General features: G+C 44.1%; 1 protein-coding gene across 1 annotated transcript; it reads left to right on the forward strand.

Moving 5' to 3' along the window:
* The first annotated feature begins 3,392 nt into the window (after positions 1-3,392).
* Positions 3,393-23,071, forward strand: MAN2C1 (mannosidase alpha class 2C member 1). The gene is made up of 26 exons (XM_007442067.4): positions 3,393-3,555; positions 4,862-4,987; positions 5,475-5,598; positions 6,012-6,082; positions 6,780-6,957; positions 7,445-7,634; positions 8,684-8,790; positions 9,143-9,253; positions 10,895-10,987; positions 11,923-12,039; positions 12,145-12,240; positions 12,881-13,026; positions 13,225-13,348; positions 14,303-14,424; positions 15,001-15,086; positions 15,890-16,060; positions 16,218-16,300; positions 16,410-16,504; positions 16,596-16,700; positions 17,315-17,471; positions 19,536-19,679; positions 20,018-20,127; positions 20,408-20,487; positions 20,960-21,105; positions 21,881-21,984; positions 22,067-23,071. The coding sequence occupies exons 1-26, from the start codon at positions 3,437-3,439 to the stop codon at positions 22,194-22,196; spliced, it is 3,135 nt and encodes a 1,044-aa protein (XP_007442129.2). The 5' UTR covers positions 3,393-3,436; the 3' UTR covers positions 22,197-23,071.
* Positions 23,072-23,239: the final 168 nt, after the last annotated feature.

Here is a 23,239-nt window from a genome sequence, read left to right on the forward strand (position 1 = left end):
TGGCCCAGGAAGCGAGATTTCAGGGCGCAGATGTCGCGAGACTTGGGGGCTCTCGGGAACGCAGAGTGGTCTTCAAGCCAGCTAGGCAGTGTCCTGGAGAAGTGCATTATGGGATAGGGGGCTTTTTTTTGGGGGGGTGCACTTATTCTCAGATGCCTTCCGTGCAATATTTTTCCAGGGAACATATTTAATTAAAAAACACACACATTATTATTGCATGTTTGAGTGTACCCCACTAATCAAGGCGTACACTCTGAAACAGTGTATGTTACTTGGTTGTTTCAGGAAATATTTACAAATATTTAAATATTTTAAAAATGGTACTACAGTTTTATCTATGTAGCTTAGAACTAAAAGTGTCTACCGGCAACAGACACTTGCAACGTGATCTGCTTGAATGCGAATTAGTTATCGCTCCAAACGTCTGCACCCTCTAGAGTTGCTTTGCAAGTCCTAGAAGATGCTACAAAATGGAAGGATCGCTTGTGTTTCGCTCCTGTGCACATCCCTAACATCCTAACCTGAAGAGCAAGGCTTTTTCATGTTTGTACGAGTTTTAAAAAGCAGAATGGACTGGAAATGCTATGTTTATTTAAGCAAATGAATGAATAAAAATACTATGTTTACATGAAAATCGGCCTCGCTATGCATGGAAGAAAATACTTATCCAGAGGTTTATTTAATGGTATTTACCTGGAATATGCTAGGTTTTCCAAAGTATTCTTGGCTTAAGGGCACCTGATAAACCGGGATTTGGGGCTTAAAAAGCAGCAAAGCTTTAACTATCTGGACTCAACCTACTTTATAGGTTGTAAAGTTAAAATAAGAGGCAGGAAGAAGCACATTCGTTTGCCCTTTAAAGAATGGGATAGATTCAAAATAAAATGAGTTGAAAAGGCTGATTTATTCAATGTCCTCTTCACCTAATGAAGCTTCCCCAGTTTGAAATATTTACAGTGGTACCTCGGGTTACGAACTTAATCCGTTCCGTGACTCTGGTCGCAACCCGAAGCAAATTTCCCCATAAGGTTCAATGTAAATACGGTTAATCCGTTCCGCCCTCCGAATCTGGTCGCAACCCGAAGCAAATTTCCCCATAAGGTTCAATGTAAATATGGTTAATCCGTTCTGAAACATATGCATTTTATTTTTAAACCACAAAAACATGAAAAAAGTACAGTACAGCACAGTATGAAGAGGAAGAATGGGGTGGGGAGGCAGTTATTATTTGGAGGGAGAGTCCCCCCCCAAAAGGACATCGGGGAGACCTCCTTCAGGGGTTTCCTCTCTTCTTTGCCTCTTAGCTGCAGGCTCAGTTCTGGGGAAAAACCTGTCTAAAGTCAGTTGCTTTTTCCTGCGCTGCATAACCCTCCGGAAATGAGAGAACACGTTATCGTTCATCATATTCAACATTCTGTTTGTCACAGTTCTGTTGGGGTGGTGCTTCTCAAGGAAATCCTGGCACTCATTCCATTTCGCCATGATGGATTGTATCACTTCACTGCTCACCTCCTCCCCATCCTCTTCCTCAGTGGAATGCTCCTCGCCAAGCGCTTTCTGTTGCTCACTCTGGAGCTCAGCAAGTTCTTCGGTGGTCAGCTCCTCCTTATGGTCCTCAACAAGCTCCTCTATGTCTGCATCATCGACAACCAGACCCATGCTCTTGCCCATGGACACAATCTCCTCCACTACCTCTGCATCAGACCCTTCAAAGTCACGTTCAGCGACACATTCTGGCCACAATTTCCTCCAGGCTGAGTTTAAGGTCCGGCAGGTGACATCTTGCCAGGCTTTGTCAATGAGGCTGATGCAGTGGAGGACATTGAAATGTTTCTTCCAAAACTCTTTCAGAGTCAAGGATGTTTCCTCAGTGACATTGAAACACCTGGTGAAGAGCGCCTTTGTGTAAAGCTTCTTAAAGTTGCAGATCACTTGCTGGTCCATGGGCTGCAGAAGAGGTGTCGTGTTGGGGGGGAGGAACTTGACCTTTATAAAGTCATATTCAGCGTCCATATCATCCACCAAGGCTGGAGGGTGTGCTGGGGCATTGTCCATCAGAAGAAGGCACCTTTCAGGCAGCTGGTTGTCAGACAGGTATTTTTTAACACTGGGTGCGAACACCTCGTGCAGCCATTCCATGAACAACTGCCTTGTGACCCACGCTCTCGCATTGGCCCTCCACATGACAGGCAGTCTGGCCTTGTTCACATTGTGTTCCCTGAATGCACGAGGGGTCTGGGAATGATACACGAGTAGCGGCTTAATCTTCAGGTCGCCGCTTGCGTTCGCACACAGCAAAAGGGTCAATCTGTCCTTCATGGGCTTGTGCCCTGGCAGTGCCTTTTCCTCCTGCGTGATGTAGGTTCTGTTTGGCATCTTCTTCCAGAAGAGCCCTGTCTTGTCGCAGCTGAACACTTGCTGAGCGACGTATCCTTCCGCCTTCATGAAGTCCTCAAATTCTTTCTTGTAGGCTTCTGCAGCAGCCTTGTCAGAACTGGAAGCCTCACCATGTCTTGCCACACTGTGGATGCCACTTCTCTTGTGGAGTTTCTCAAACCAGCCTCTGCTGGCTTTAAATTCCTCACTTGCTGCGCTGGTAGAGGGGTTTGTCTGCAGTAAATCACTGTGCAGTTTCCTGGCTTTTTCACAGATGATAGCTTCACTCACGCTATCACCTGCCAGCTGTTTCTCATTTAGCCACACTGATGACAGCTTTTCCACCTCTTCCAGCACTTGTGTCCTCTGCCTTGTTAAGATCGTTACTCCTTTTGCCACATCAGCTCCTCTGATGGCATCTTTATTCTTGAGAATAGTTGAGATGGTCGACTTCGCCATCTTGTACTCTGAGGCGAGATCAGTCATACGAATACCACGATCGTGCTTTTCTATAATGTCCTTCTTCAGTTCGATCGTCACTTTTTTCTTCAAAGCCTTATTCTTGCCAAGCCTGCTCTGCATTTTCTTTGGAGCCATGCTGACAAGCACACCAAACACCTTCCAAAACCTTCCAAAACGCCACAAATCACACCACAAGCCTCACCGAACGTCTCCTTGCTACCGCGATCTCGCCCACAGGAAGCCGCGACCGCGTGGCAGCAGGGCAAATGGCCGCGGATCCGGTTCGTATCTCGAGGCGGAGTTCGCATGTCGAGGTAAATTTTTGGGGCCGGAGCTGGTTGTATCTCGAAAAATTCGTAAGGAGGGTAACTAGAGGTACCACCATTTCGGAAAGTGCACTACACTTCCTTGCCGCTAGGGGCAGACAGCGCCCACGTTCGCGAAGGCAAAACTAAGGGCAAAACCAAAAGGCTGCGCTGCCTTCCGTGAGCATGCGCTGTCTTTTCTCGGAAGGGGCGGAACCTTTGTAACCGCTTAAGGGTCCGGCGGAATGATTTAGACGCCGTACCAGAAGGGAAAGCTTTGGTCCTGAGAAGGCATGGCAGGAGCGGGAACCGATTTGAAGTCCGCGGTGCTAAAGCACCGGCGCACCACCCTCGAACGGGTCGAAAAGTTTATCTCACAGGAATATTTCGTGGATTGTAACCTCCGGGGCAGGTGGGCTAGGGCTGGTCCGTCTGCTAAATCCTTCCCCTTTTTTTCCCCATGTCCAGGAAAATGGGGATTTTTAAAGGTTTATGTAGCCGGGCAAATCCAGGACCGAATGCCTTGCGTTTTACTATTAAGAAGTAGCACGGAAGCTCCAGCGTGGTTGCCAAAGGTTGAGCTTTCTTCTGTGACTGGCTTTTCTTTTTTAATTAAGGACGGTTTTATCTCTTGTGCCACGAAGGACGTCGCTCTGCATATAAAGCCTTTATTAGAAATTCGAGTGGGGTGAACCATCCCGTTTGAATCGTCTGCACTGGATTAGAATGAAGATGTTGGCTTGGAGCGACATTTTTTTGCTCCTGTTCCTTTGAAAGCAGTTTTAGCTGCAGCAATTTAGCTGATAGTTGTAATTAGCTCCTTCCTAGGGAAAGCACCACTTGAAGATTTCTGTAGCTCAGGCATATTTAAGGCAGTGTTTTTCAAACTTGGCATCTTTAAGATGTGCTCCCATAGTGCCGTCTCATGCTCTACAGCAGTGTTTCTCAACCTGAGCAACTTTAAGATATGTGGACTTCAGCTCCCAGAATTCCCCAGCCAGCCATGCTGGCTGGGGAATTCTGGAAGCTGAAGTCCACACATCTTAAAAGATGCCAAATTTGAAAAACACTGATTTAAAGGTATAATCTATTGCTTATTGGTCATTCCCGCAGGATAGAAAGTAGGTAGAGATGGAAGGAAGGAGAGAAAATCCTTAGGAGTATTGATGCTTTACTTGATTCAGTGCTTTTCAGATGTGGTTCTTCAAAAATACTTTTAAAAGCAACTTGTCAAACATGTTTGTACGCTGACTTCAACACTGCTTGTGATCCTGGGAAAGTTTTTACCTGCATTTGCATTGTATGCTAATCAGTGGTTAATTTTAACCACTGATGAATTTAACTCAATTGTTGGAGTTCACACTGAATCATAACCACGCTAACTGCCTTTGCCCAACTTATCCACAAACTAGTCAACCCCATTTTAATTAAGCTATAGAAGTCTCCCCTGTAGCTAGCAATTGTGAAAGTTGGAGTTCAACCCACCTTGACGCCACCTGTTTGAGGAAAGTTTTTTTTTCCTTGTGGATCAGAGCCTTTACTTAATGAATCTGATCATAAGAAGGCATGTGCAGATTTAAAGTCTGCAGTGTTGAAGCACTGAGGCCCTACCCTGGAACAGTAAAACAAGTTTATCTTGGAGGAATATACTGCCTTCAGTCTCTGTGAATGCACTGTATGCTGTTTCAAAGGGATAAAATCTTGTGTGTTTTTAACAGGCTGTTTGGTGACACGTGTGCACTGGTATCTCTTTCTTTCTTTGAAACTTCTAAACGAATTCAGTACAATGAAGCTATCAGACAAGAATTCAGTCCTATTAAAGTTGGGGATAGTTTTGGACGAACGTAAGTATTTCCTTATTCGGAGCTGAATTTCCCATCTCTTTTCCTAAGTGAACAAAATGGGTGGTTCATGCTTTAGTCATTAAAATAGTTCAGAATTCAGACTCTGAGGACCAATGAAAAAACATACATCTCTTGGAGGTATGGTCTAGCTATGGCTGATTCCCCTCCACATGCTTCATAAGCTTCTCTAAGAAGAACATTCTAACCAGAAAACAAAATTTACTTAGGAAATACAAAGAAGCATTGCCTTTAGGCCAATATGCAGACTATTATATTGTGCTTCTGTTCAGTGGACTCTTGAGGCTTTTTATGGAAAAAATGTTGGATTCCTTTTAAGGTTGGGCTCCTATTAATTCCCTTTTATTGGCTCCTATTAAGGTTTTTTCGTGCATATCCTAAGGAGGTGGTGGTTGTATGAAACTGGGAAAGTACTCTTTAGTTAAGGGAAACAATGGCATTCTGACAGTTTCAGTGTCACTTTTCTAAGGTGGCACACTTGCTGGTTTAAAGTAGAATTCAGCATCCCTAGAAAATGGACTGGAAAGGAAGTGCACCTTCTTTGGGAAAGCGATGGAGAAGGAATGGTTTGGAGAGATGCCCAGCCCATTCAGGTAAGTGACTGTCATGAAATTATCACCGGCTGGATCCTCTTTGGGATCTCTTGCTCTCCTCCTCTAGCAAAAGAAAGAAATTGCCCCCTTTCTAAAAAGGCAAATACGCGCTCAACAGATAAAGCGGCCTCAAATGCTATTCATTGGGGAAAAGTGCTGGGGATAAATCATAGATTTATGAAAATACATAATGCCCTAATTTCTTTTTAAAAAAGGCTGATGGCAAAGAGAGAAAAAAGCAGGAGGCCTTGCTAAGAAGCAGCTGCTGTTTTTTTTTTTTTAATAAACGGCTTTGTAGCAGCTTTAGTTAAAAAATCTCTTTTGCAGAATATTAGCTTTTGTGAGTGTATTGACAGTGCAGTCTAACCTCTTCCTGTCCATGTGTACAACTGTATATTATTTGCCATCATCAGAGTTTGACTCGAGAAGGTGAGAAGACCAGCTGTGTGCTGACAGACTGTCTAAAGGAGACAGACCCTCACAGGTAAGTCAATATTTTGGGATCAGAGTATTGCTGTGGAAATAATGCTGCTCTAGCAATTACATTGGGATGAACTTGTCAGTGTTTCAATTCTCCCCATGCTCGTTCTTTTCAACTGCAAATTCTTTCCATCCTGGTTATGAAAAAAAAGCAGATTTTGGTAACTTATTTCGAACTAAGGAAAGAGAATTTTCACTTTTCTCTATTGTTAAGAGGTAGAGGATAGCAGATGGAGATAGCAGATCTTTCTTAATCTGTATTTTGTTGATTTTGAAACTTTGATGGGTTTCTTTAGAAGAGGTGTGTTTAGAATGCAATTTATTCAGTGTGTTTAAGATGTGATTCTTGGGGTAACTCTCTTCAAAGGATATTTTTCTTTCCCTTTACATACATCTTTATATAGAAAAATGCTTAAAAGTATTTGAACAGTTTAATAATCTTGGCATAACAATCATATCCTGGAAATGCCAGATGTTAAAAATGCACAGAGCATGCAGTTCATAATCAGCTGACATAAAACAAGGAACAGTATAACTTGCCAAAATGCCAAAGGAAAGAAAAATTATTTGTCTGGGGGACGAACAGATAATTTTGAGTGGAAATCTTTGTGGTATCAGTGTAATCATTGGAAACCTAATCCAGGCCTGTGGATTAAAAAAGCAGAAAGACGATATCACATGTACCTCTTTCACTTCTGTAGCTTGACCCTGTATCTGGAGGTTGCCTGCAATGGTCTCTTTGGAGCTGGGAAGGGCAGCATGATCGCACCACCTGATCCAGACAAAATGTTCTCCTTGCATAGAGCAGAGCTGGCGGTTTACAATCGGGATGTCCATGAGCTTCTGGTTGACTTTGAAATCCTTTTGGACATGGCCAAGGTAAAATGTATGATTCTTTTCCTGCTTTTTAATTTTTGACCCCCGGATATTGTTGAGTTCCAATTCAAAGCATTGTTTTTGGTGGTGGGAGCGGCTTTGAGGTGTTGTTCTGTAGCCATCTCCCCATTCCTTAAATTCTCCAGAATAATTATTTTTCTGATTGAACTTGGATTTTTTTTTTTTTTTTAGCATTGGCATCAAATATGCACAACACACAGGAACTTAACCTGGCTTTTAGTTTAGTTACGATATGGTTATATTCATAGGTCTGCATGGACGTAAATCTCTTTGATTGCTAATGAATAACAATGCGCTGCTGACTTTGTAAAGCACTCATTTACAAACTCATCCAAACAGGATATGTTGCTGTTTAAAGCACCACCATTCTTTTGTATTGGAAATGTAAGTTCCAAGTATAACATTATTCCTTGATTAGCTTTACTCAAGTAATTTACTTTGTATAAATTATATTTCCATTGCTGCATAGCTCCTTGGAGAGGAAAACCAGCGGAGCTTCCAAGTGCTTTATGTAGCTAACCAGATGGTGAACTTGTGTGATGTCAACGACCCTTCAACTTTTCCTGCAGTTCGCGAACTTGCCCGCTCTGTTTTCCACCAGAAGAATGGAGATAGCCAGCATATCATCCATACAATGGGCCATTGCCACATTGATTCTGGTAGGAAGAGTGCTCATGGTATATATTCCAGTCTAGGAAAGGTGTCCCGGGTCATCTAACATGATTAGGTGAAGGAGTGAGGGAGGATACTTTTAGCTTTAAAAATGTCCCATCCGTGGCATGGATACAGTGAAAGAAATTTGGGGCAATCTCCATAGGATTGTGCTGCTAAATTTCTCACTGTATCAGCATATGTTACAGCGGCATTACAGTGCAGTTAGTCACAACTTGCGTTGCACTCTTTTTAAAAGGCTACAGTTGTAGTCCGTGTGATTGTGGAGAACATCTTCAGGTTGTTCGGGCTAGGAAATCAGAGGGGGGTCTGGTAATGGCTTTACCAACCCTTATTTTATATACCTGGATATTTGTTTTTATTACTCCCCATATTGTAATACTTTTTTTGTTCCCTAAAAATGTATTTGTTCTTCATTTTTTGTGCATTGTGCTGCTTCCTTCAAAAAAGGGAGCAATGGCTGAATGTTGGTTTAATGTTTCTGGCCATATGAATAAACTGAGCAGATTTCGGCCATTTGTCAAAACCCTCTAACAGCAATTGGGACTGGAAACAAATATCCAAGGAACAAGTTCTCCTTAGCACTTATTAGTAAAATTAGAAAAAAAGGATAAGGAGATCGCATAAGAATTCCAACAAGTACTTTTGCTTTCAAATATGAACCTTATATATAGGCAGTGCAAAGCATTTAGCTTTTTGCTTGATTTCTCATAAAGACTTCTGCGTATTGATGAGTAGCCCATTCTTCTGAGAAGGTAGGCCGGCCCGCACATGGATGTTGTTTACACCATGCCTCCCAGCCTTTTTATCGGTGTGAGAATCTGGTTTCCCACCATTTCAGATTTCTGAACTTTTAACAGATGGCTGAAGCAACTATGATTGCTAAAGCAATTAAAATTTTAATGGGTAAGCTATCCTCTGTCAATCGATCAAATCTTTATTACGGTCATAGACTAGCCCAGAGCAATCCTTTAAGCACCCCATAAAAAAGAAGCAAATGTATTTGTGAAGTGCTTGCCTGCAATTGTGATCTTAGCTTGGCTGTGGCCGTATGAGGAGACGGTTCGTAAATGTGCTCGTAGCTGGGTGACTGTCATACGCCTGATGGAGAAGAACCCGGACTTCATATTTGTCTGTTCACAGGTAATTAATACGTAAGTGCCCATTTTTAAATGTGTTCATGCATGTAAACCATAATGTGGTTTCTTTGGCTTTGGATTGGGTATGACTCCTGTTATTGTGGTTTGTAAACCATGGATTTTTGCTTAGAATGTGTATGAATCTAAACAGTTGTGATTTATTCAGTGAAACATTAAACCATAGTTTACCACTGTATATGGATTTAATCATCTTATGTGGTTGCTTAGATCGATGAGAAGCCATGTGAGTCTAGTCACTGTGTCCAGATCTTAATACTACAACTTTTTGTGTGTAAACTGCAGCCGTGATGAAAAGACATAATTTTTATGACATTTATATTCCTTTTTCCTCTAAGGCTCAGCAGTTTGAATGGGTGAAGAACTGTTACCCTGGGTTGTATGCTACAATTCAAGAATTTGCAAAAGGAGGACGTTTCATACCGGTTGGGGGGACCTGGGTGGAAATGGTAAGACTGCTTTACAACGGCACTGAACAAAGGGACTTACTACTGATCCTCAAAGTTCTGGCCGTCACACCGTCCCCGCGGTCACATGAACAAAATTCGGGCCTGCCCACATCTACAACTACTTCCCCTGCCACTGCCCCCCACCCCCAACTGACCTTTGTCATCTTTGCCTACCTCCCATCCTGGCCATGCTCAGGGGAGGCACTGTGGAAACATCCCCCAGAGAGGTGAGTGAGAGCTATGGGTGGATATGTGCTGTGCTGCACACCATTACTGGCAGGATCCTCCTTTTGTGCAGCATCCATGAAAGGAGGACCAGATGTGATGGACTGGAATGGTGGGAGGGGAGTGCTCTCATCTCCAGAGGAGCGAGGAAGAGATAAGTGGAGGAGACTGGCACCTCCCTAAGAAATTCCATCGGTGTGAACTGGCTGAGCCTGGGAACTGGTTTCATTCTGGGAAGACTGATGTCGGGCCTAGCCCAAGGAACTCCAGGAGACCATGCAGAATCAATCCAAGGTTTATTAGCTACAACCCCTTGACAAGAATGTTCCCAGACTGAAACCAGTTCCCAGGCTCAGCCAGTTCACACTGATGGAATTTCTTAGGGAGGTGCCAGTCTCCTCCGCTTATCTCTTCCTCGCTCCTCTGGAGATGAGAGCACATTCTTTACTCCCCTCCCACCATTCCAGTCCATCACACCGGCTGGTGTGTGAAAGAAAGCCCAGGCTGATCGTGGTGTGCGGTGTGGTGGGTGTGGCGGCAGGCAGGGCCAGGTGGCAGGGGCAGCTGGTGGGAGTGGGCAGGCAGGCGGCCAAAAGGGCAGAGATGGGGGGGAGATAGGCGGATGGGGGGAGTTGAAGAGGAGTCAGTCCCTTACCTTCTTCCAGGAATGGTTTGGATCCGGATTGGTCCTCGCCTAATGACCGTGTGGGATTCGCTCAGTGACAGCAGCTGGGATTGGTGGAACTGCCGTTGCTAAGTTGCGCAATCATGTGACATTTTGCTTAACAACCACATCGCTTAGCGACGGAGTTGCCAGTCCCAATTAGGGTTATTAAGTGAGGGCTCTCTGTATTTGCCTCTTCCAGGTAGTTATCTGATAGATATTACTTCTCGCTCCTTAAAAAAATAATTCTTGAATTATGGTCTACAGATTGCCAATGATACACAGAGGTCCAGTAATCTGTATGTGTAGAAATTGCATGATTTTGAATGGGATAAACTATTGTCCTAGATAATTGTCACCTCTGCGTGGTCAATAAAGACTGTGTGTTATTGATAACTATACGTTGGAATTCTGGTTAATAAGCCTGCATTTAATTATCCTATTGAAAAAAAAGAGAGAGAGAGAGACAAAATATCAAGGCAGGCTAAGGTGTGAATAAAGATGGGCCTAGATAGGAACTGGATGTAGCCCGTGGGGTCAGATCTGGAAAGAAAACATGTTCTGAGAGAAGTAGAAGAGTGCGATTGCTAACCCTTGTGACCCTCAAGGCTTCAAGAGCCATGAATGGTAGATTCAAACTAATGTCAGTTATAGCAGTGTTGGGTGGGAGGGTAATTGCTGAGCTGAGGTTGGCTACAGATTTGGGAATTCAGTTCTTGGCGAAGAAATACAGGCATTTTATTCTCTTCCAGGATGGAAACCTTCCAAGTGGAGAATCCATGGTTCGCCAATTCCTGCAAGGACAACGTTTCTTCCAGCAGGAATTTGGAAAGCTGTGCCTAGAGGTGCATACCTGTTTAAACTCCCTCTTTCCTGCCTTCCATGTCCTTCCCTAAACCTCTTCAGTCCTGGGGGCTGGCATTTTTGTAGCCCCGAATCCTGCATCAGAAACGGTGTTGTGCCATTACTGCATTACGTCTTGTGGGTAGCAATGGGGGCCGTGGAAGGACTGCCATGCCGGTCCAGTGAATTCGGCTCACCCTCCACATAAATCCTGTGGCAGCCACTGAACTAAACTGCCAAACTGGAGATTGAAGAGTATTTTAAGCCTACCCTACACTCTTTGATAGGGTAGACCTGAAGACTAAATGAGAATTAGGGAGCAATCCTGGATTTTTAAATTTTGTTTTGACTCCTAGTGACTGCCTAGAAACTCTCTGCAGTTTGCTTGGAAACTTTTTCAGAAGTGGTTTGCCATTGCCTCCTTCTCAGGGTTGAGAGAGAGGGACTGACCCAGCTGGCATTGTGCCTAGGCAGGACTAGAACTCACAGTCTCCTGGTTTCTAGCCTGGTGCCTTAACCACTACACTAAACTGTCTCTCTCCCATGGCTCTATAGGAAGCTAAACTGGATTTCCTTACTGCTCTGCATTGCCAGCGTCAGTTCTCATTTGGCCACGTTTCCCCCATGATTAGCATTTTTATCCTCAGCTTGTTCTGTATGTCCCTCCCAGCGTTTCACAGACAATGCCATTTTAGTTCATAAATACTAGTAGGAGTGTGCAATTATTATATACGGTGCCCCTGTATACCCAAATATTGTGGATACAGACCAGTGGGAAGAGGTTGCTTTTCTGCCCTCCAGGGGTGGGGGGTGGGAGTTTTCCTTGCTTGCTGTTGGAAAAGGATTGCTGGGCTAGAGAGATGCTATTTCTGGACCCAGCAGGGCAAATTGTGCACTCTTAGCACTTTTGTTACCTTTTTTTTTCTTCCCAAACCAGTTCTGGTTGCCTGACACATTTGGTTACTCAGCACAACTGCCACAAATAATGTGTGGCTGTGGGATACGTCGTTTCCTAACTCAGAAATTGAGCTGGAACCTGGTGAACACTTTCCCGGTAAGATTTATGTTTTAATTCGGTTAAACTTCTACATAGGCATCCACTGAGCAGTGATTGGTTTCGCCTTGATGTTTATTGGCTACCTGCAATCTTCTCTCACAGCACAACACCTTTTTCTGGGAAGGCATTGATGGATCCCGGGTTTTGGCCCACTTCCCCCCTGCAGATTCCTATGGATTGTCTGGTCGTGTGGATGAGGTGAGTGAATCCAACAAAGGTGGTTCTCCATCTCCTCAGCAGAAGAAACAAGCCCGATAAATTATAGTTTCATTTCCTTTGAAAGTTCAAAAGACGTTCTTAAAAAAAAAAAGTATTTGCTGCATCATACCTTATTGACATCCCCCCCCTCCAGACCATGTACCCCCTTTCATAAAAATAATCTAGTCATGATTTACTTAGTCCCAGTTGGATTATAACCCTGCACTCTGAACCTATCTTTGAAAAATATCTGGAAACTATAACTGGTCCAGATTTCGTAGCCAGGCTGATGAAGAATCCTGGTTATGAGAAGGATGCAACCTCATTATGGCAAGAGCTCCATCAGCTTTCAGTTCACTTGGACGTGAATTGGGGGATGTTGTCGTTCCACCAGCAGTCCAACCCAAGACAGCGAAGCAATCGCAAAAGACTTACCAGCTGAGATAAACGTAAAGATGACCCCAGTGTTGTTCCACAGAAGTTTTACACTGCAGTATTTTTCAGTCAAGTCGGAGAACTGCTGATTTGGGGTGGAATAAAAGCCCAATCCATAAATAATGGTCAAGATGATGTTTGCTACAGAGCAGGGGGAAGAGTTAATGTGTGATCTGGCCTCACCATTATGTTACATCTCTTCTAGATGTTAAGAACAGTGAAGAATAATAAGGATAAGGGCCGTGTGAATCACAGTGTCGCTCTCTTTGGATTTGGGGACGGAGGGGGCGGCCCTACACAAGAGATGCTGGACAGGCTACAGAGAATGGAGGACACAGATGGTCTTCCCAGGTTAGTTTCTCTTGACTAAACTACATGGCCTGTAGCCCTCTGGAAACAAACCAGAAACAAACCAAGAAACTAAAAATCTGTACTTGGAGACTGATGCCTAAGAGAGTAATTTCCCTAAACGGCGAAGCAGGGCCAGGAGTGACCACAAGATTGCCATGGTTGGGACTTTCCCTACAGTGATGGTTTTCTTTCATGCAGGGTTCGGATGTCTGTTCCAGAACAGTTTTTCTCTGCCCTGGAGAAGGAAAAGACTCAGCTCTGTACTTGGGTTGGAGAACTGTTTTTGGAGCTGCATAATGGTACCTACACAACTCATGGACAGGTAAGACTACCCAAGGCATTTGCCATCATAGGAGGTTTATTGAAATTCCTGTTAATGCTTCACAGCAGGCTCCAGGATTCCAATAATGTACCTGGAACATTGGCGCTTCTGTTCCTGGGGGTATTAAAAAAAAATCAATAAAATTCTTTGAGGCATTTCTTGTTAATGTCCTGTTGGTTGCTTCAGTGTTTACTTCTCTTGCATCATGAACCGGTACATCTTTCCGCTGAATTCAGCTTGGTGCCAAATTGAAAAAGCTCATGGAAGGTATTCCTCAAAAAGGAGGAGAGGGACAGAGTCTTTTTTCTTGGAAGACCTGCACAATTATAATTCTTGCTATTTTATTACAAGTTAGCATCAGTGCCAGAAAGGACCACTTCCCCCATCTGTGGCTCTTCCTGAGGTTAGTCTCTTTGGCAACAAGCTAAAACATTTTCCCAGCAAATTCTCAGTCTTCTTCGGCAACCTTTATTGAGATAAATGGAAGGCGGTTACCCGAATTTCAGCAACTGAACTGTTTCTGCTTTTGAACTAATATAGCTCTGGGTTTACAGTTTAAAGTTTACAGCAGAAACTTTCCGATTTTCTTTGCAATAGTCTTCCTGTGATCTGGCACAGAGTTGATTTTGTAAGTTGCTCAGAGTCTTCTGGAGTGGGCAGCCATATCAAATCAAATCAATTAAATTATGGCAAAGTTTGCTGCTGGTTGTTTATATAAAGTTTCCCAAATCTATATCAGTCCGGGAAGAACCAGAGTTGTTGGGAGTTAGGCAGTGTACAGCTTTCGTACTGATGTTTAATATTATTGCTTTTACATATACAAAAATCTATATTTGGAGTAGCTTAGTAGAATTTCTAATCTGCTTTCATTCCCCAATGCCTCATTTTTCCATTTTTATTTCTAAGTCACTGGACATTTTGTATAAAATCCAATTATTTTCTTTTTGGATTCAGATTAAAAAGGGGAACAGAGAATGTGAGCGTCTGCTCCATGATGTCGAGGTTCTCAGTAGTTTGGCTTTGATGCGGAAACGTTCTTTCCCGTACCCTTCTGCTCAGCTTCAGCACCTTTGGAGGTATAACTTCGAAATGCAAAATTTTGGTTTTTCTTAGAATATAGGAGCTTGTGGATTTAGGAATCGTCCTTCTAGTGGCCAAAAAGGAATGTGAGTAAGAAACAGGATTGTAGGCCGAAGGGGGAAGAGAAACTGTCATGTTGACTCTCTGTGGTTAAAATTAGCGTAGTGCCAGATGTAGCTTCAGAATAATGCAGACTAGAAACATACTCCTCAGCCTTAGCATAACAATCTGATGTTTTAGTTGGTTGCATTAGCAAAAGAGGAACATTTCTGCCCTTGCATATACTGTACCACCCAAATATGATGGAGTGCATGGGTGGGCACACTGGGGGCTTGCGGGATATACTTTATTAATTTTATTGGAGTCATCACCTGACTGAGGCTGGTGCAAATGACACATGTAGAATGAAATAATTGTGAGCCCACTAATTTATGCAGAATACTTAGTCCAGCCACGTAACACTCCTGATTACCCCAAGCTATGAGTAGATCGAGGTGTATCTTTCTGAGATCTCCCATACTCCCCGGTATGTGCTCTCTCCCCCCCCACTTCCCTCTTTTTTCTGGCTGCAGGCTGCTTCTCTTGAATCAATTCCATGATGTCTTACCTGGCAGTTGTATCCAACTTGTAGTAGAGGATGCCATGGGATACTACTCAGGTGAGGAGGGACTGGGCTTGGGAATTGCTTTGGTTAGGCGGCTTGCCAAGGCTCAGGGACCATAGCTGGCCACTAGAGTCCTGGGACACTGTTGCTTGGCTTGGCTCATGAGAGATAGACTGTGGCTCAAAACGCCAGGTTCAGTCCTTATATGCTGGTGATTTAGTGCCGATCCTGGTGGGCAGGATCAAGTTATCTGCATCTGTGGTTCTGCTCAGCACAAGTGTCAGGCCTAACCGAAGGAACTCCAAGAGACAATGCAAATTCAGTCCAGCTATGTTTATTAGCTACAACCTCTAGCAAGAATCTTCCCAGACTGAAACCCCAGCTCCCAAGCCATCTAGCCACAACAGTGTGAATTCCTCAGGGAGGTGCCAGTCTCATCCTCTTGTTCCTCCCACGCTCTTCTGGGGAGCTAAGAAAATGTTTATCTCCCTGAGCCTGGCCTTCATAATTCCATTCCATTCCATCACAACAAGGTAGCTTTCTTCCTTTTAGTAGAACGATAAAAACTAGATTGTTATATCCTGGGGAGCAGGGCAGAGGAAAGGTCAATACACAGTGGGAAACCTGAAGCTCTTCCTGAAGATCTGAGGTTCTACCTTCATCATACAAAAGCTAAGAAGGACTCCATAGGAGAGCTAAGAAAGAGTCTTAGATCTATAACCCTGCTTTAATCTTCTCCCTTTTGCAGCAGACTAGGGCTCAAGTTTCCTTTTCTAATACACATTATCGCATAGCTCATTCTGAATGTGGACAGTCCTGTGATGGAATCCTTTCTCTCTTCCTTTCCTTCCTCCCAGAAATTCGCAGTTCTGGAGCTCAGCTTCTGAAAGATGCCACACATTCTTTGTGTGGAGAGCTGTCGGCCAGCAGTGACAAGAGCAGCGATACCATCCTGGCTGTCAACACTTTACCGTGGGAAAGAACTGAAGTCATTTCCAAAATAGGACCCCAAGGATCTGAGACTTTAGGTGGCAACGCTGCTTCAGTTTTAGGCTGTGTTCACAGCAAGAGCCCCTACCTAAAATGTCTTGGTCACCTTAAACAAATGCATCTTTCTTTAGATTGATTGGGAACTGATTAAAAAGATCTAACCCTTCTGTCTCCTTCTGTATCTCTCAACACCAGCTTTAGTGACAGTTCCCAGCATGGGCTTCTGTGCCATTCAAGAGCCATTATCTCCTCCACATCCTGTGACAGTCAATAAAGAGGTGAGCTTGTTCTAACAAATTGAAAGCTACAGCCATAGAACGACTGCCTTTTGAGTTTTCTAAGCTTGGTGGTAGTTAACATAGGGAATCTTTAATTTCCCCCCCGCAGGCAGATGGTTCTGTTACGTTGGCGAACGGTGTTATCCAAGCCTGCCTGGACCCTTTGGGGCACGTGGTATCCCTTGCTTTAGTACACCCAAAGAGGTACTTCTGCATCCAGATACATGATTAGTAATAAGTTCTGCAAACAGAGCAATTCCCCCTTGACACCTCTGAGTTGGCCTTCTCGTTGCAGAGAGGCTATTCCTGATGGTTGCCAGGCTAACCAGTTTGTGATCTTTGATGACGTCCCTCTGTACTGGGATGCCTGGGATGTGATGGATTATCATCTGGAGACCAGGTAGGAGCCTGAAGATCCTTGTGCTGCAGGGGTGGACAACTTGCAGTTGTCACCTTTGAATGAACTCCCAATAATCCTCTGCAAAAAATCACTGGCGAGAGTGAGAGATCCCTCCCTAGTTACCCACTGGAAGGGGAAGGGGAGTCGCAGGGAAATAGGTAGCCCCACCTATTTCTGGGCTGGCCCCACCCACTTCTGTCTTAATTGGCTGGCTTTTGTCACATGGATGTGTAACTCGTATCTAGAACCGAAGCACCCTGTCAGCCTTCCCAGGTGGACCAGACAGGAAACACGACCAGATAAACTAATTCTACTTTATTGTAAGGCTATGTTGACAGAATCTTGCAAGTCTGAAAGTACAATTCTCCCCTGCCTCTCCATAACTCCTTTACAGCCCAAGAAACTAGGAAGGGTCCCTTCTGAGCCTCTTCTCCCACCCACTATCCAGCTGCGGGCTACGCTGGCTCTTAACTGACCGATTCCTTGGCAGTGTCTCTTGGCCCTGTCTCCCAAGTTCTTTCCCACGTACCATTATACACCCCTGCTTTTCAGTTCTTCTTACCTTGTAACCTATAATTTTGAGCCAGCAATTTTCTAGGCGCTCTTTCTTCCAGGAAGCCCATCTCACATCTCCTGAAACCCCTGGAAATTTCCGTCCCGGGCGGCCTGCGAGGCAGTGTGACCTTCTCCTTGCAGATCAGCGAGAGGAGCATCCTAACTCAAGAGGTCATCCTGGATGCAGCTAGTCCTTACATCTCCTTCCGGACTCAGGTTTGCTTTTTTTCCAGAAATGTTTACCAGCTTGGTAAAATTCTACTTTTCTTTCTTCTCCTGATCCACAGATCTTCCTTCATTAGTAAGAACTGCCAGTGAAAAATGGTGTTTTGTGCTAGTTTTTTTTTTACTTGCTCTTCTGTAATTTAGAGTGTATTTTGTTTATTCAGCTGTTAAGATCCTTCATGAATATGTTTTGTGTCTATTTAAACCAGAGCGCATCATTTAAATCGGGAGTTGGTCATTCCTGGCTGGTGGTCCAGCATCTTTATGATTGTACCACTGAAATCTGGGGATGAAATGGGCAAACTTCAGAGGTACAATTCAGCGGGAGAAATAAAGGTAGAAATGGGCATAGGAAGTCTCTGGGAGTCAAATCCTTCCCATTTCCACTCTTTAAACCTTCAAAATGGGCCAAAACATTTTGGGTTTATGCTACCAATGATGCTGCCTTGGGTCTCCAGAAAAGCAGGAACCTGAGTTGATTATTTGAAAGCAGAGTACCTGCCTCACTGTTTAAAACTGAAAAACTGCTAATTTTGCAGTTCCTCACCTGTTGGTCACAAACACTTAACTATAATCTAGAACAGTGTTTTTCAACCTTGGCAACTTTAAGATATATGGACTTCAACTCCTAGAATTCCCCAGCCAGCATGCTGGCTGGGGAATTCTACGAGTTGAAGTTTACATATTTTAAAGTTACCAAGGTTGAGAAACACTGGTCTAGAATCATAGGGCTGGAAGGGACCTTGGAGGTCTTCTGGTCCAACCTTCTGCCCAGTGTAGGAATCCTCATATCATTCTGGACAAATGGCTGTCCAGTCTTTTCTTGAAACCCTCCAGGGATGGAGCACCCACAACTTCAGGGGGCAGGTAGTTCCATTGCTTAAGAGCGCTCACAGTCAAAAAATTCCTCCTTTGTCCAAGTTTAGATCTATCACTGTAAAGCTTCCACTCATTAGTTCTTGTCTTATCCTCAGGTGATAGGGAGAACACACCTGTTCCCTCTTCCCTGCAACTTCCCTTCATATATTAGAAAATTGCTGTCATGTGTCCCCTTAGCCTTCTCTTCTATAGGATGAACATTCCAAGTTCCTTTAACAGCTCTTCGTAGGATTTAGCCTCCAAGCCCCTTACCATCTTGCTTGCTGTTCTCTGTACTCTTATAATGGGATGTGGGAAAGAGCTTGGGAGATGGGGTGAAGAGATGCAGCCAAGGGAATGGTCAGATAAGAGACAGCATAGCCTGCTGCCGAATAATGGGTGGAGAATGAGGCTCAGAAGGGACCCTCCCTAACTTCTCAGACTGTAAAGGAGATGGCAGGAGATTTGTACTTTCCTGACTTGCAAGATTCTGTTAATGTAGCCTTACAATAAAGTAGAATTAGCTCCTGGTCGTGTTTCTTGTCTGGTCTACCTGGGAAGGTTGACAACTCTCTCCAGTAGATCTAGTTTCGGATTTACGCGGCATTCATTTTTCTTCCTCTGCCCATTTGATGTAGCTGTTAAGATGGTACAGTGGTACCTCGGGTTATGAATGCCTCTGCTAACGAACTTTTCGGGTTGCGACCAGCTCCGCCGCAAAAATTTACCTCGGGTTACAAATAGGATCCACGGCCATTTTCCGCCGTTCCACGTGGCCCACGGCCATTTTTCCGCCCGTTCCACGTGGTCTGCGGCCATTTTTCCTCCCTGCCGCGTGGTCCACGGCCATTTTCCTGCCCATTCCACGTGGTCCGCGGCCATTTTTCTGCCCGTTCCACGTGGTCCACGGCCATTTTTCCGCCCTGCCGCGTGGTCCGCGGCCGTTTTTCCGCCCCTGATGCGTGGGCTGCAGACGCCGGAACGGATTAACGGTAATTACATTGAACCTTATGGGAAAATTTGCTTCAGGTTGTGACCAAATCGGGTTGCGACCAGAGTCACGGAACAGATTAAGATCGTAACCCGAGGTACCACTGTATGTCTTCATTAGGATTGCTGTTATCGTCCAAAAATTCCCAAGTTTGCTTCCTTCTCCCCTTCTTGTTATAACACATTTTACATCTTCCTCTTTGGCAGGTTGATTGGAACGAAGCTCACAAGTTTCTCAAGGTGGAATTTCCAGCCAAGGTTCGGAGCCCAAATGCCACTTACGAGATCCAGTTTGGCCACCTGCAGAGACCGACGCATTGGAACACGTCCTGGGATTGGGCCCGGTTTGAGGTGAGGCTCTTCTCATCACAGAAGTATTCACAGGGTATGAAAAAAAAAAGTCAAGATGGCACCATAATGGAGCGATCAAAGTTCTGCCTGTTTTTTTATGTGCAACTCTTTGATTGCTCCATTGGGGCCGCCATCTTGGTTTTTTTGACCATACCCTGCACACATCTCTGTATCACAGACTTCCCACGCAACTTAAGCCTGAAGTGGGCTTGGGCATGCCTTGCTGACCTCCACACCAGTTTTAATTAAAATGAATGGATCCTGCAAATCCATCCTGATAGCCCCTCTAGATCACAGTTGCCTTGAAAGAAGCTTGGGATTTTCTTTTTCCTTTTTAGGTGTGGAGCCACAAATGGATAGATTTGTCCGAGCACGGCTTTGGGATCGCGCTGTTGAACAACTGCAAATATGGCTGCTCGGTCCGTGGCAACGTGATGAGCCTTTCCCTGTGAGTTCTGGTGGATGGTAGGAGTTATTGGGTTATGCCAGAAATGATTTTGGGAATGACTCTACCTTTGCCTACTAGATATTTTATATTTTTTACTTTTGTCTTCGATTTCTTCTGTTGCCTGTTTTATCTTCTGTAGTTATTGGGTCTTAGCAACCTCAAGTTACGTTTCATGCATTAGCAGGGGAGAATAAAATTCATATCAATGTCGGCTGCTTGGATTGTTAAGAACAAAAGCATGGTAAATGACTGTTTAATATGAGTTTTGATTCCCATGAAGGTTACGTGCGCCAAAGTCCCCTGATGCTACTGCAGATATTGGGCGCCACCAGTTTACCTACGCAGTGATGCCTCACCTGGGTAAGCAACATCTGAGAATCTGATCTTGGCAGACTGCGCAGAGCCTTGGCAAATGAATCAGCAGCCTCCCTCCAAGCACTTGGGGGGTGGGGGAGAAAATCCCCAATTTTCACCGAAATGGATTGACAAGAATTGGTTTCTGCATTGCCAACTTGTCTTCTTCCTCTTCCTCTTCCTCTTCCCCCCCCCCTCCTCTTCTCCTTCCCCCTTCTCCCTGTTTTTTTGCAGCCACATACACAGGATTGATATTTAGCTAGTTTCTGCAGATTGGTTGTTAACTTTGTTTTTCATAAACCATATCATTTGCACAGATACTGCCAAACATACAGCAGCTGGGAATTGCTGAGCCGGTGGGAAGATTGGCAGAAGCAGTGGGAAGACACTAGGAAAATTGGAGGGGGAACAATATCTCCAAACTGGTGGTGGCTTAATTTAAGTAACACCTCTGATTGCGCAGCTTTCTTTTCAACAGGTTCTTTCCAAGAAGCTGGGGTGATCCAGCAGGCATACAGCTTGAATTTTCCTCTTCATATAGTGGAGGGTGCTTCTGGGCCATGTCCAATCTGGAGTGCATTTTCTGTGCTGTCCCCAGCTGTTGTTCTGGAAACAGTAAAGCAGGTAAGGGGCTGAAGAAAGATGGATGACCTGAGACTGGGTCTACAGTGGAGACTTCACACTAGACCAAGGTAGGGGTTGTCTGGTGTCGGCTTCACGTGTTGCATGAACTCGGTCACTGTAGTTTATTAAGATGGTTTGTGCCTTAGGGAGATGTCTGAAGCAGGCCATTGGGGCTTGTCCAACAAACCATGCTCCATGCAATGCACAGACCCAATCTCTGAATTTATGCTGTGGTACGTGGGAAGGGCCTTGGGAGACAATGGTAAGAGCGATAGACTGGGCAACGGTCAGACAAGTGGTAGCTGAACCCGCAGAAGGAATGTGGACGTGGCAAACATCTCAGAAGGGACCCTCCCTAGTTTCTTGGACTGCAAAGGCGATGGGAGAGAAGTGTACTTTCAGTCTTGCAAGATTCTGTGAATGTAACCTTACATTAAAGTATATTCAGTTCATCTGGGTGTGCTTCCTGACTGGACTACCTCACAAGGCTGACATCAGTCTTGGAAGCCAGCTTGTCTGAGACAATCTTGGAAGCCAGCTTGTCTGAGACAATGCAGATTAGCTACAGCTGCCAGTTCTCTCTCTCTTCTCCTGCTTTCAGTGAATATTTGGGGCAATCTTTTGTGCTAAATCAAGGTCCTCTGAGCTTCAACCCATCATGCGTGCCTTTCTTTGATCCTAGCAGCATCTTACAAGAGCAGAACAGGAGTAGCCATACAGAACTAAAGAACAGCGTTGAGCTGACCAGGGGAACTTTCTTTGTCTCTTTCCCCAGGCAGAGGACAGGCCCGATGCCTTGATCCTCAGACTTTACGAGTCACACGGCAGCACTGTTGATACCTGGCTCCAAATGCGCTTCCCGGTCCAAGAGGCAGTTGTGTAAGTGCAAAGAGAATGACTGTCTCAACAGTGACCTTTTTTCAAAAGGCCAATCTCTCAATAATATCACCATCTTCTACAGGTGTGACCTCCTTGAACGGCCTGATCCTAACACCTCCTTGATTCTGGAAGAGTGTGGATTGAAGCTTTCCTTTAGGCCCTTCGAAATACGCTCTATCATGCTGGTCTTGAAAGGACAGAGCAGTGAGTGAGGCTTCAGGACACAGATCACTATTCTAAGGACTCATCAGCTGGAGCTTCTGCTGTCTGCTTAGCAGGGTGAAGGGCACCAGGGATGGACTACTGCCTTACAGGAATTATGTATCGCTTTCACCAGAAACCTGAAATCTACCAAGCTGTGCCCTGGCACAAAATAAGAGTTGTGAATGTGTCAATCACTATATTCTCGTCAATCTATTGGAATTGATGCAAATATAATTTTCCACCCCATCTGGGATAACTTGACCTAATTTAGGGGAGGGATACAGCACACCCCCATGCACAGACTGCACCGTGTATTGGAATAAATTGGGGTGGAGAAGTTCATGCTTGATTTTTTTAAAGTGTAAACTACTTTGGAGGTAAAGGAATATGGAAAAAATTAAAAGGAATCGCTGAATGAATGAATTTGGTGTTATTGCTTCAAGGATTTACCTCAGTGGTTTTCTGCAATAGAAAAGCTCCTTTTAAAGCAGAACCTTTTTTTGGTATGATAAAATCAAGGTTAATGTGGATTTTAAAAATCATTACGTTAGACGTGCCATACTGAGAATATGGAATAGATACAAACCCAGGTTGTGCCTGAAAACACCTCCGTGGATTGAAATCCACAAGAAGCATTTTATAGACGAGAAATAATAGACAAATGGTTAACTTATTGTGAGATAGTCGAATTTTGTCAAGGGGAATGTAAAATAAAATCAAGAAAAGAAAAGAACTGGTGGCAGAGGAATATAGTTATTAATGGTTCTCTTATTTACAATTATTAGATTTAAAGTAGACAAAAGAATTTATGCTTTTGAACATTGTAAGGCTGAGAGAATTGTGTACAAATGATGAACATGTAATTGCTAAAATGTATAAACTTTTATTGAAATTTGAAACAATAACAAGTGAAAGAATGGATGATAAAGTGGGCTAAAAACTTTGGTTATAATATACAGGTGGAACAATGGGAAAATATGTGGCTGAAAGGATTGAAATTTACATTATGTTATAATCTTAAAGAGAATTTTAAAAAAATTATGTACCAGTA

Source organism: Python bivittatus, unplaced genomic scaffold (genome assembly GCF_059951505.1).
Source record: "Python bivittatus isolate LINGU-HERP-01145 unplaced genomic scaffold, Pbiv_v1 ctg000530_np1212, whole genome shotgun sequence".
Classification (NCBI taxonomy): Eukaryota; Metazoa; Chordata; class Lepidosauria; order Squamata; family Pythonidae; genus Python; species Python bivittatus.